Source organism: Lycium ferocissimum, unplaced genomic scaffold, assembly GCF_029784015.1.
Source record: "Lycium ferocissimum isolate CSIRO_LF1 unplaced genomic scaffold, AGI_CSIRO_Lferr_CH_V1 ctg416, whole genome shotgun sequence".
Taxonomy (NCBI): Eukaryota; Viridiplantae; Streptophyta; class Magnoliopsida; order Solanales; family Solanaceae; genus Lycium; species Lycium ferocissimum.
In genome coordinates this window covers 296,123-310,577 of record NW_026725589.1, presented here as the reverse complement: position 1 = coordinate 310,577, position 14,455 = coordinate 296,123, and the positions used below count along the sequence as shown (strand labels likewise).

At 34.2% G+C, this 14,455-nt stretch overlaps 2 protein-coding genes across 2 annotated transcripts; one reads left to right on the top strand and one right to left on the bottom strand.

The window, feature by feature from the left end:
- Window positions 1–5,797: 5,797 nt before the first annotated feature.
- On the bottom strand, window positions 5,798–10,506 carry LOC132044303 (protein CURVATURE THYLAKOID 1C, chloroplastic-like). Its single transcript, XM_059434789.1, has 6 exons — window positions 10,158–10,506; window positions 7,470–7,555; window positions 7,015–7,101; window positions 6,642–6,704; window positions 6,434–6,471; window positions 5,798–6,126 (listed from the first exon to the last, which is right to left on the bottom strand). Exons 1-6 carry the CDS (start codon window positions 10,261–10,263, stop codon window positions 6,072–6,074), a joined length of 435 nt encoding a protein of 144 aa, XP_059290772.1. The 5' UTR covers window positions 10,264–10,506; the 3' UTR covers window positions 5,798–6,071.
- A 2,124-nt stretch (window positions 10,507–12,630) lies between these two features.
- Window positions 12,631–14,153, top strand: LOC132044317 (long-chain-alcohol O-fatty-acyltransferase-like). The gene has a single exon (XM_059434807.1). The coding sequence runs from the start codon at window positions 12,787–12,789 to the stop codon at window positions 14,038–14,040; it is 1,254 nt and encodes a 417-aa protein (XP_059290790.1). The 5' UTR covers window positions 12,631–12,786; the 3' UTR covers window positions 14,041–14,153.
- The last annotated feature ends 302 nt before the right edge of the window (window positions 14,154–14,455 follow it).

Sequence of the window (14,455 nt, the reverse complement as noted above, 5' to 3'; positions counted from 1 at the left end):
ATATCTTTTCACTCATAAAATATTCCACTTTTGTTTAATTGGATGTATGTCCAGACACAATACTCTCAAATTCATTTTTCATCTTCAAAAAAACAATTCCTCAACTTTTCATATTTTTGAAGTTGTTCCCCGCTGATCAAACTTATGTCCAATTTTGAAATGTTGAGTAGAGGTCCTCCAAACCAATGCTAAATCTTGCATTGATCCATGACACTAGCATACACTAACCAAATAAAAAGATTTATAGTAAAATATTTCTTGCAAGATCAAAATGTGAATTTGTAGGATGGACATTTGTAGAAATTATTTTTCCATGTAACTATATATGGTGTTGTGTATATACATTGTCAAATACAATTGTTATTTATGCCGAATACACTTTTAATTTTATCGGAGCTTATGAAGTTTAGAAATCCTGCATACTTATGTCAACCATTATAGCTATTTTTTTTAATTTAAACTTCATAAAATTTTGCATCTTCGGTCATGGGATTTAGCGAAGGGCAAATTTAAAGATTTCAAATGAAGGCAAAATTTAAAGACCACCCCAAAGAAGGGCACAATTGTATCTTCAAAAATTCCTCTTTTCATATTTCTATCAAACTTATGTCCAAACTCCTGCTAAATCTTGCATTGATCTCGACACTAGCATACACTAACCAAATAAAAAGATTTATAGTAAACGCAAGATCAAAATTTAGTGTAGAAATTATTTCCAACTAAATGGTGTTGTGTATATACATTGTCAAATACGATTGTTATTACTTACACGAATAGCTATAGTTTAGAAGCTTCTAACCATTCATAGCTTTTTTTTTTTTAATTTACAATTCATAGCAACTTAAGGTCAATTCGTGTGTATTTGAATACCTTTTGTATTTTTTATGATGTCACGTGTATTTGAATACATGCAACCTTGATTTCTCTGAATACATGTGTATTCAAAATGATTGTATTCCAAAGGCATCTTAATACACTACGGAGCTTGTATTTTAGTGTACTTATATATTGATGTATCCTTTTATTTTGGTTGTATTTAAATGTATTAGGACTCCGATCAGCAAGATCACCGCCGGACGTTGCAAAGGTTGAATGTATTCGACTGTACTTTAATGTATTTGAGCTGTCGCCGGCTGGCATTTCACTGCTATAGAGTGTATTCGGGTGTATCAAACAATGACAGCGGTAAATTTGTATACAAACAAGAAAAAATTCAAATACACTGTATTTACTCGAAAAAGTTGTATACAAACATATGTATATAGATCATTCAAGAAACACATAAAATCAAATATATCTAGCTTGCCCAAAAATATAATCAGCCAAATACATTAAACTTATATTTACATTCAAAAAATGATAAAATACACTCAGATCAAGGAGAAGAAGCCATGAATTTCGGTTAAATACAAAAAAAATATACTCAAAAAATGACAAATACACTTGTATCTAATGTACAAGAAGGAGAGAAGCTATCGATTCTGATCCAATCTCCGGTCAAATATAAAAAAATACACTAAAAAAATGGCGAATACACTCAAATCTGAGATCTCATTTTTGTTTCTCAAAGATCTTATGTTGTTTAGCAATTTATCGAGCAAGCAGTATGCCATTTACGAATGATGAGTCCAAGTTTGATGAATCATATCTCTCTGGTGGAAAATCATCTATCTTGAAGCAAGTGCACTTTCAAAGCCTGAGGATCCATTCGATCACCATAAGCTCTTTGGTTTCTCCGGTGGGACCACAATCGCCGATCAAATCATCATTTGCGTTGCTCTGTGCCCTAAATTACGTCGTCGATCTCATCGTCGTCGCTAGATGCGCGTGCTCCGACGAGGAACCGGCATCGAAGAAAACGGTGATGGCAGTCAACCTTCGGCGAATAAAGGATTAAAGAGAGAAAGGTGAGGGAGAAGAATTTGACCATGTGAATACAATATAGCTATAAACAGTAAATTGAAAATTCATTATAGCTACTAAAAGTAATTAAATTAACTAGTAGTTGCTAACCATAAATACCTTTTAGAGTTAGCTATATTATATATAGTGTAAGGGAGAATACCAAATTTTTGTAGTCCTCACATGAATTTTTAATCTCTTTTTACCCCTAATTAAAGTTTTTATTACTTTGTGAACTCTTACAAATTTTGGTAAATCTTGAGAACCTTAAGGGCTTTTTTATGCCACTAAAGATGATGATGTCATGGAAAAGATTAGTGGTCCCCACAAAACATGCTTATACATATGTTAGTCTTTTATGAGAAATATATTAAATTTGTTTAAAATTATAATTTTCCTTAAGAATTTATTATAGACACTTAAAGAATATAATTATCATGTCAATCAAATTCTATAATATAGGCTTAATTATTGAATTAAAATATAATTTTTATAATACTATTTATTATTTGTTGATGTTAATTACCAATTATCATTTGCTATTTAAAAATTTTATTCGTCCGGTTATAGATAAAGTTTTTTATTTTTTTTTGTAATTTTGTGTCGTATATGCTGGCAAAAATAAGTAATTAATAAAAATTTCACTTAAGTTAAGATTAGGTTTTAAATCAAAAGAATAAATACAAATAGACTATCATTGTTAAATATACTTAAAAATGATTAATTGTAAATTATAGTCTGAAGTACGTTAGTTAATTAATCAAATTTTATGTGCGCACGCTTTCAACATAAAACTTATCTAATAAATTACTATATTAAAAAGAGGAACTATAAAATATTATAGTTATAAAAACACTATAAGAAACCAAACATTAATAATACTAAACAGTTGCAAAAAGTGGAGTGTATTTTTTACCTTTTTAATATTAAAATATTTTGCAAAATACCGTCTGATCAAAGACAAAATAGTTAAATTCAACATGAAAAAGTTATTACAATGTGAATTTCATAAAATGATTTATTAAATTAAGAAAAAGAAAAAAATGTTATTTTTTAACATGCATCTTTTGAAAGGAAAATGAAAGCTTAAAGTAAGAACAATTTAATTTTATGGACTTTTTAATTTTTTTTTCGTGTGTTATATTTGATAAAACATCTACAAAAATACCTTGTAATATCAAGGGTTTTAATTATTTATATTTATTTATAAGTTAACTTTATTGATTTCATCATACAACAATATTTTTTGGTAGTAAATATTTCTGACATTGATTGAATATTGTAATACTTTTTGGTAAAAATTAAGTAAGTTTAATTCAAAAAACAAATGAAATTAATTTAACGTATGAAAAGCCGAATTTGGATCATCGGATATTTTAGTCTGAAAATATTTAAGTAAAATAGCAATTAGAAAGGCCAATGTTTGATTGTTATTTAAAAAAAAAAAAATCTAAGGTATAAACTAAAAAAATGTTTTCCCTTAACTTTCGGATAGAAATCTATTGAAAGTATCAAATTGATGTTAGAAAAACAAATAAACAATAGCAGAAAAAATTTACAAAATATCTATAAATTGAATTTTGTAAAATTGGTTTGGCACGGGCCAAATGACACTAGTCATGTAAATAAATGAAAATAATATATACTTGATTAAGAGAATAGGCCACTGGGATGATGTTAACTATAATTAGATTGAATTAGACCTATAACAAGAAAGGATCTCAAGCTAAAAATACATTGATCATTCTCAGTCACCAGAGGCAAGTGAAGGTTGAACCCATCGGGAGACACTTGTGGTTGACAACATTTTTCACTTAGACACCTTAACTAGGCCTTTTACCTGTTGAACACTTACACCACTCAAAATTTGTATTACTAGACACTTTTCGCCCAATCAGCTAAAATTGCAAAGTGTTTGCAATACACTCACGGGTGATGTGGCATGGTGACTAATTAAAAGATGACATGCAGCATTTGAGTGCAAATAATAATTTAAAAATAAATTACAAGGAAAAAGAAAAGAAAAAACTACTTCAGCAAAAAAAAAAAAAAAAAAACTATTTTCTAAACCCTACCCCACCACTCCTTCGCCCTTTCTTCCTAGAGCTCTCCCGCTACTCCCGGTGCTCCCCCCCCCCCCCCCCCCTGAAACCCCACTATCTTTTTATTTTTTTTTATTTTTTTTATTTCATTAGATTCGTACATTTGCTTAGGGCATTAAGAAAATCAAGTATGCTAGCTCTCGAATCTAAAGAAAGAGAGAAGACGTTTGGGTCATTGGAGTGAGAAAGACACTGGTTGATCGTAATCCACCATTTCCGACCACCTCCGAGCACAAACACCACCAACTACATCTAAATAATCACTCCACTTCGGGGTTTTTTTTTTCTCCTGTAGTCTAAGAAATGCGAAGAAAAAATAATAATCGATTTCTTCAAAAACCCGACGAATTTGATCCCCTTGGTACACCTTTTGTGTTTTCTGTTCATTTATTGAACTTGAGATTATGAAAAGTGACGTTTCTTTTGGGAATTCGCTTGCAGATAAGTTGGTTTGTTTTTAAAAATTGAGAGCATAATTTAAATAAAAGTGACAATGGTTTCTATTTTTTTCGGCGAACAAAGTAACAATAGTGACAATTGTTGGATTTAAAGAAAAAGGAGGAGGAGATGACGGTGGCAATGATTTCCAGATTTAAAAAAGATGAAAAAAATTAATTATTACAATTGTAATAGCATCAACGATGATGGTGGCAGCAACGGCAGGTCGGTGGTGTATGGTGAGTGAAATAATGGCAAAAAAAAAAAAATGAAGAAGAAAGAGATTTTATTTTTTTGGGGCTAAATTAAGAACGTTCAAGCGCTAATAGTGAGTGTATTGCATTCACCATGTCAAGTCAACGGAAAGTGTTTAAATGATACAATCAGACCCTACCACATGTGTCTAAATGAAAAATATTGTCAAACACAAGTGTCTCTCGATGAATTCGGCCTTTAAAATAAAGCATAAGATGACATTCTAACTAGAAAAGCTCAAGTATTTCTATTTATTCTTTTTCAATCAATATGATAAATTGGATTACGATACATGATAACACAATAACCCAAATGATCTTATTATAGGTAATATTTGTGTTGCGTGACAATTTTAAAAACAACTTCCATTTGCCAACCCATTATTTATTTTACCATCAGCCCTAGTCGCAAGCGAATAAAGCATAAGATGACATTCTAACTAGAAAAGCTCAAGTGACTGCATCATTTATTCTTTTTCAATCAATATGATAAATTGGATTACGATATATGATAACACAATCGCCAACCCAAATGATCTTATTATAGGTGCTTCATAGATATTTGTGTTGCGTGACAATTTTACCCTTTTCAGTGGCACAACTTCCATTTGCCAACCCATTATTTATTTTACCATCCTTGTTTATAATAAATCCACGTGCGGGAAAAAGAATATTACTCTGAGCTATACTCCTCATCGCATCCGAAAGCCACCAACCCTATAATAGGCTATCCAACACCAATCTATATTTTGAAGTACCTTTAATTTCAAAGGAGATTTATGGAGAGTAGGTATATAGTTAAGAGGGCTGACAATTACTTCTGCAAGTTGTTTTGAGGGTTATTAGAACTTATAAGTATTTTGATTTGCTTGATTTCACTTTTTGATAAATTAGGCTTTATAGAAAAGTTTGAAAAATACTTTCATTGAAGTCTTCTGTTTAAAGTTAGCACAAATAGACTTTTAAAAAAAGAAAAGAAAAAAAGTAGGAGCAATATTTAGAGTTCTACCTCAGACATACTGAATTCTGCTGAATCCACCATTGTTGGACCAGAATGATTATGGCAGAGCAGTAGAAAACCAAAGGATGTTGAGAGGGGAATGGTGAAAGTACTCTACTTTCATGTTGGCAAAAGGTATTGAACAAATTATAGATGTAAGACATCGCAGTCAATGAAAAAAAGCTTCCTTTTGAGATGCAATTACATAATTTGATCAGTCAGACTGATTCCGACTTCGCCTATTGCTTTTTCAGAGTACAAGTTGCTCATTTGTGCAAATATCATTTCACCAGTAAAATGATTCGGCATTTTGGTAATGCTTCATGCTTGGATACAGAAGTACAGCAGGAATTGTATCATCCTATTATCTTCAGATCACTGGCCCAAGATATCTGATATTGATTTATTGATCGCTTGAAACAATTCTTTCCTGTCATTGGAAAAATAAAGAACACGTGAGGTGGAACGCAAAAGTATCAACTATGACCAAAGTGAAGCAAACAACTTGATGTGTACGGTTGGAACACCAGTATAAAAACAATACTAGCATTTGCATGAAGAATTTGTAGAAGCTTGAAAACAAATGGCTACTGGACATACGAATAACACAAGGTTTAGTGGTATCTTTCACTTTGTTACATGCGCAAAACAGCCATAGCAGCTAACAGACGGGACGGAGGGAGTAAGATTGGAGACACTAGATAAGAGCAAAGGCAATCTTTGATAGAGTTTTTTACCTGTCAGGCTTGAATAAGAGGTATCTGTAGACGAACCACTGCAAAAGAGGAAGAACAGGAAATGCATTAAGTTAATGATTGCTGAGGAAATCAGAATCAGAGCACATTAAACTTACTATTTGACAACTGAAACAAAAAAGAACAGAAATCTTTCTATTGTTCCTCAATAAATACAGGAGAAAATAAGTGTGCTTCAAGAAGGACTTACAGACGAAAACAATATCCCAACGAATTCAAACACACTTGGAACGATAGGCAGGCGGTCGATTGCCTATTCAAAACTTAAAAAGCATCAGTACATTCACAATTCTCAATAACAAAAATCTTTGGATCTCTCAACAGCATATCTTAAAGAAAAAATACATAAGGAAAAAGGCAGTTATGGGCCTATGGCTTATGTAAAACTACTAGTGGCGGTTACAGTAGAGGTTGTTGGAACTCAAAATATTCTTGGATAGGTATTGTCGGTCGCAATGGTCATAAAGATTTTGTCAACCGCCAAAGAGGCGATATGGTCGACTTCTCAAGGTGGTATGGGCATATTATAACTTCACCATCTGTACATAAAGCAACAAAATTACCGTAATAAGATTCAAAGAAGCCCACAAACCAACAATAGCAGCAATTCCCAACCCAATTACAGCAATCCGGTCTTCAGGCTTGTCCCACTGTTTCAACAATCAAACAAGACACAATTCAACCAATCTAAGCATAACAAATAAGGTAATAAGACCTATGTTTTTTTACAATGTGCAGGCTTTTGTCTTCTTCTTTTTTTTTTTTTTTTTTTTTTCCTTTTTCTTGAGGGGGAGTGTAGCATGGAATCTTTGCCCTTGTGTGATCAACAAAAATTTTGGAACGATGGAGAAGTGCAAACAATGAACAAAAAGACTGGAGATCAATTGACAGCTCCAATTTGTAGTCCTTTCCCAAGAGAAATGAGCATTGGATGATTCTGATTCTCGTAATCAATATCACTATAATGAACTCTAGGAATCAAGCTATGAGACAACAAAGGGAGAGAAGGGGCACTCACAATATTCTTTATTGATGTAACAACACTCGGGGATTCAGAACTTTCACTCGTAGCCTTTGCTGTGATGGCCAGATGACCTTGTCTTGCTACAAAAACAGTTATAGTCAGAAGGAATCTGTAAAACGCCAGCACTACTTATTAAATATGAAACCATGAAAACCAACCAGGAGGAGACAAGACAGAAATTGAACAGGAGAAACTTTATAACTGTCAAGACAATTTATCAGAATCCAGAATCTGAACATGACTCGGCATCTTCAATAAGCTTTCAAAGTCAATTTTTTTGAAAAGCTTTCAAAGTCAATTTTACCTGGTTTATCCGTATCACTTGTTCTATAACTGTTAATTGAGAAATGGATTTTGCAAATCAAATGAAGCTTCATGAATGTTCTATTTACAGGCTCGTTCACCTCCATAGCAGCCAAAAGTTAAATCACGAATTCAGAATAGCCTCATTAAAAGGCTTATTTAACTCTATCTATAGTAAATATGGAATTGCAATATTTCTTTTGCATGTAAATGATGTTAGTTAATTGAGTAATCTCTAGCTCTCCTTGTCAAGTCTTCTCTATGGATGATATATGCCTTTATAAACAATAAACATTCATACTAGTCTTTGAACTCTAGTGACAACACAACAACAACATACCCAGTGAAATCCCACAATGAGGGGTCGGGGGAGGGTAAAGTGTACGCAGACCTTACCCCTACCTCGGAATATAGGGAGGTTGTTTCCGAAAGATCCTCGGCTCAAGAGTCTTTGAACTCTAGTGAAATGTAGCAAAAACATTATAGGAGATTTCTTCCTATCTGTCCAAGCCAGGGGCGGATGTACCAAAAGCCCAGGGTGTTCACGCGAACACTCTGGACAAAAAATTACAGTGTATATTTAGGGTAAATTTTATGTGTTTATGTACATATATTAACTTTTGAACACCCCGAACATATATTACGGTACATTTAGGTTCAATTATTTTTCCGAACACCCGAATGAAAATCCGAATCCGCCACACCCAAGCCTTGGTGTACCACCTATGTTGGTGGGAGCCAGTCCCGTGGATTTATTCTAGATGCACACAAATTGGTTCGTACTTCGTACACAACAACAACAACATACCCGGTGAAATCCCACAATACGGGTCCGGAGAGGGTAAAATGTACACCTACCTTACCCCTATCTCGGAAGATAGGTAGGTTGTTTCGAAAGACCCTCGGCTCAAGAGAAAACACGACGAGAAAAGATCGATAAGCACAAGCGTTCAAAGCAAAATGAAAACGAAACTAAAAAAAGCGAATAAGTTATGATAAAGCAGTCTGAAAAAAGGAAGCAGCAGCTACTACAGATAAATAAGATAATCGAAGTAGAAGAAATAACATATAATAGCAAGAATCAAAGGACAATAGACTATCAAAACTGCGACTACCTACTAGCCTTCCACCCTAATCTGAGTCCTCCATACCCTCCTATCTAAGGTCATGTCCTCGGTAAGCTGAAACTGCGCCATGTCCTGTCTAAGCACCTCTCCCCAATACTTCTTCGGCCCACCCCTACCTCTTCTGAAATCATCCATAGCTAACCTCTCACACCTCCGTACTGAGGCATCTGTGTCTCTCCTCCTCACATGCCCAAACCATCTCAGCCTCGCTTCCCGCATCTTGTCCTCCACTGATGCCACTCCCACCTTATCCCGGATATCTTCATTCCTAATCCTATCTCGTCTGGTGTGCTCACACATCCATCGCAAAATTCTCATTTCCGCAACTTTCATCTTTTGGACGTGAGAGCTCTTGACTGCCCAACACTCTGCCCCGTACAACAAAGTCGTTCTCACAACCACTTTGTAGAACCTGCCTTTCAGTTTTGGTGGCACCTTCTTATCACACAAAGACTCCTGAAGCGAGCCTCCATTTCATCCACCCTATATCAATACAATGTGAGACATCATCATCAATATCCCCATTTTCTTGTATAATAGACCCAAGATATTTGAAACTTCCTTTCTTTTGGATGGCCTGGGTACCAAGCCTCACTTCCATGCCACGCTCATGTGTCACGTCACTGAACTTGCACTCCATGTACTCTGTCTTGGTCCTACTCAACTTGAACCCTTTAGACTTCAGACACCACAATTATCACGAAACTAGTGAAATGTAGCATCATCCCATGTTCTTCACTCCATTTTAAGGATACTAAATAAAAGGTAGATGTCCAGATGACCAGCAGAATTCACCTTCTCCAACTACAACTATATGAGGATCTAGCAGTAGTGCATGATGAAATAATAGATGCCTATGGGGACTGTCGAGTGACATCAAGATCAACAGTTCACCCTAGTAAACCGGGTCATTTACCCCTTCACCAAAAGGTACAACCCTGGTTTTACTACTGAAATTTCACCTACCAAATTACAACACAACCTCAAGATTATACTTCAATAAGACTAAAAAGGTGAACTTTATTGTCCAAAATCCAAGTTATGCACTGTCAATAACAAAACCAGAACTGCCAAGCCGATAGCATAATCAAGAACAAATAAAGAAAAAAATGTCTCGTGTTTGACCAAAGTAGTAGTAACTAAATAAAGGTGGTTCAGTCTAGAAAAGCTTGGTTTTACATGAGTTGATACAAAATACACACAGTTCAAAAGAGAAAACGAAATTCTAATTGCAGAAGTTGAAGAAGCTTACTTATGGGGACAGAAAGAGTAGATGTCTGAACAATTCCGAAAAGGGTTTGTCTTCCACTGATGGCCAGCGAAGGAGGATGCAGCTTAGCTACTACTATTGAAGCCATCTAAGAATTTTAACTTTTTTTCGTCAAATGGAAACAACAGTTGAGCAGAGATGGGAGGATATAGCAAGAAAGAGGTTGAAAGTTGGAAGTGAGAATGAAAGAAAGGTATTCTGGGAGTAGGCACTGCAGAAGCAGATTGGGCAGTGAAGAACACGCAGCAACATACGCCACAACAATTAATAAGAGACAATAGTAGTTATTAGAGCCACAGCCGAATGTGGGAATCAGAAGGCCAGCTCTGGTCGGCCCATGATGTTGTGGCATTTGTCGTTTAACATTTACCTCTTTATAAACTACTCCCGATGCTTGCGCATAATACCTCAGTGTTCTCCCAACCTTTTTACATTTATTGGATACACAGCTAAATTATTTTTCATCTAAATTATTTCATTCCTCTGATGTTATATAATTTTCTTTTTGTTATATAATTTTAAAAAATAAAAATTATTATATTTTAAATTCACTTACTTTTTTGGATCATTTATTCTAGGTAAAATTTGTAAAAATAATAATCTAGAATTCCATTATTTAAGTTACTCTACTTTTTATTTGTAGTGCAGTTCCACCCAAAAATTTCTTGTAAATTTGATCGAAAAGAAAATACATAATTGAGACAACTCGTTATTGCATTAGGTTGATCCTATCATTCTTAGGAGCCGTTTGGACATGATTTAAATCATATTGGATACGCACCAATATAATTATATTTTCTTTATAAACATAAAACCCCACAAGATTAATTTGGAAAACATTCCATCTTATACAATCTTATATTTTCTAAAATTAATAGCTACTAGAAAAAAAATACAACACCAATTGATCAAAATTTAGTTCAATAAAAACGAAAATTTAACCTGAATAGTAATGAGGTTAGTAGACATAAATAAAGGTTGGTGGAAGTTAATGAGGTTGGTAAATGATCAGTGAGAGTAATTGTTAAAAATATCTACCAACTTATGGATTTTTTTAACAAAATATAAATTTATGGGTTAAATTTTTTATTTAAATTTTTGAAATCTAAAAAATACAACACCAAACGTTGATTTCATCTAATTTTTTAAACCGATCCAAATGCCTATTTAGCTGGTGGGATTAGGTTAACCTTAGGATTGTCAAATTTGACTTATTATAGTGTGATTCTTTTAAGTCGCCCATGATCTAAGTTGAAAACATATATAATTCATGAACTAGATCCCTCCTTGAATCGTCCTGAAGGCGAGTCAAGATGGGCTGCTGAACATTGACTGAAACGAGTCAAAGCTCTCCAAAATTAAGAGCCCATTTGGCAAACCGCATAAGTCTTGAAAATAGCCTTTTTTGGTGGGATTAGGTTAACCTTAGGATTGTCAAATTTGACTTATTATAGTGTGATTCTTTTAAGTCGCCCATGATCTAAGTTGAAAAATATATAATTCATGAAGTAAATCCCTACTTGAATCGTCCAGACGGCGAGTCAAGATGGGCTGCTGAACATTGACCGAAACGAGTCAGAGCTCTCCAAAATTAACCCGTGAAAGCACTTTGGCTTAATCCCCATTACGAGCTTGATGACTTTGGCTGGTGAATTTCATATGTGTTTCTTATTACTTGTTGCTCGGTTTAGACTTTTAGGGGTCGTTTGGTTTTAAATGGGATATTTTATAATTATAATTATAAGATTAAAATTAAAATTATAAGTTGAATAATTTATTTCACCTTTCATACGGGATAAAATTATTTAGATTATAATTTTAATATGATTTAAGCTAATACTTCCAATTAAATATGAAATTAATGCTTCTTAAAATCTCAGACAATACTAGAGTTAGGGGTCGTTTGGTACGCAAACTAAATTATCCCGAGATTATTGTCCTAAGATTATAATTCTGGGACTATTTTATCCCAAATGGGAAGTGGTATAAAATAATGCCAAGGTTGATGGCTAAAATGGGATATTCATGCCTAAATTTGAGATAAAATTTATAATTTGGTTTATACCTACAACCAAACAAGGTATAAAATAATATCCAACCTTATCCCGGTTGATGGATAAAACAAACCCTGGGATATTAATGCCAAAATTATGATTATAAAATTTATCCCTATTTTATACCATCTAGATTTATAGTCCTAAAACCAAACAAGAGATAATTTTATATTTCTTGGTACAAGGTATAAATTTATCCCAAATTTATACTTTCTACCAAATATTTTAGTCTTTGGATATTAAAACTTATCTACGCATACCAAATGAACCCTAAGTATAGTTGATGCACATAAATGGATACATACTTCTCCCAATTCACATGATGAACCTCATTGGGTTTAAGTGCTACAGGCTTTATATTTATTTAGGTTTTTCTTTGAAGTATTAAATTAAAGACCAGAATTTGACAAATCTTTCAGCATCCAATTCCTTTTCTCGTTTTTGCCCTTTAGTAGAGTATATGTCTGAGAGCTTGGTTTGACTTTCCTTAAACGGTGGATTCTCAAAAAGGGCCTTTAGCACTAGAGAGAGAGAAAGCAGATCAGAGCATCGGCATCATGGATATACCTGTCGAGATCCAAAATTTCATCCGGGTATGGTTTGCAGCTATTGGAGCTTTATGCTTTTGTTACTACTTCCTAACCCGTATTCCTAGCGGCATCTTTAGGCTTTTTTTTGTTCTTCCAATCGTCTATTTCTTCCTTATTCTCCCTCTCGACCTCTCTTCCTTCCATCTTGGTGCTCCCACAATTTTCTACCTCGTTTGGCTCGCCAATTTTAAGCTCCTACTTTTTTGTTTCGATCAAGGACCTTTATCCTCTTACTCTTCTCTCCCTCTTCTTCATTTCCTCTCCATCGCCCTTCTCCCCGTCAGAGCCAAACACGTCACTAGAGTAGACGACAACAACAGACGAGATAGAGAAGTTGTTTCTGATAAACACGTCATTAGAGACAACAACAACAAACCCATTGTAATCCCACAAGTGAAATCTGAACCTATCGTGACAGGTACAAAGATTGTTTCTGATAGACCATTGGTTCAAGAAAAAGCATTTAAAAGAAAATACATATCGGAAGGTAAAGAGTTTGTTTCTAATAAAGACGCCACTAGAGATGGATCCAAAATTTCAACTCATTCGTGTTTGATATGGGTCAAATTAATCCTTTTGGGAGCTATTATATGGGCCTACAATTACAGGGAGCTTTTACACTCAAATGTGATTTTGGTTCTTTATTGCCTCCATGTTTACTTAGCAGTAGAATTGATCCTTGGCCTCACAGTTGTTCCAGCAAGAGCTCTACTAGGACTAGAAATTGAGACCCAATTCAACGACCCATATCTCGCCACGTCACTTCAGGACTTTTGGGGCCGTAGATGGAACTTAATGGTACCGGGTATTTTACGCCCGTCGGTTTATTTTCCGGTTCGGGCTATTTCAACCCGTGTTTTAGGGAAGGAATTGGCGAAATTGCCGGCTATTTTTGCAACATTTTTGGTGTCTGGCTTAATGCATGAGTTAATTTATTATTACCTCTCTCGTGCGAGACCTACTTGGGAAGTGACATGGTTCTTTGTGTTACATGGGATTTGTGTGTGTGTTGAGGTTACATTGAAGAAAGTTTTGGGTGGTGGATGGCAGATTAATAGAGTGGTTTCTGGAGTTTTAACGTTGGGGTTTGTTGCTTGGACTGGTGATTGGCTATTTTTCCCACAGATTATTAGGAATGGGTTAGACCAAAAAGCCATTAATGAGTATTATGTTTTGGTAGGTTTTTTCAAAGATAGGTTGCTGCCAGTTTTGGGATTTTAGATTTTGTTGTTTTTTGTGTACCCATATTGGGATGGAGTTGGCTCCATTTTGAAAAGAAACAGTGTACACTGTTGTATTTTAGTTCTTTCTATATTTCATTTTATTTGGCATTATTTTCTTAGTAGTTCATCAAAAAGAACAGCACATTTTCATACTCGCTCCGTCCTATTTACCTTATCAAAAAGAAAAAAAAAAAAAAAAAAGGCTCCGTCTTATTTTATGTGATTTTGCTTGACTGGACACAAAGTTTAAAATAAAAATTAAGTAAAAATCTTTGAGCAAGGTATATATAATGGACAGTACTTGTTACCTATTAAGTTTAGTAAGATAAGACTTAATTTCCTTGTTTGTACTCTTCTCTGTGAGGTTAACTTTTATTTATTAATAAAAACTAGCCCTAAAACCTGTCTAGCGG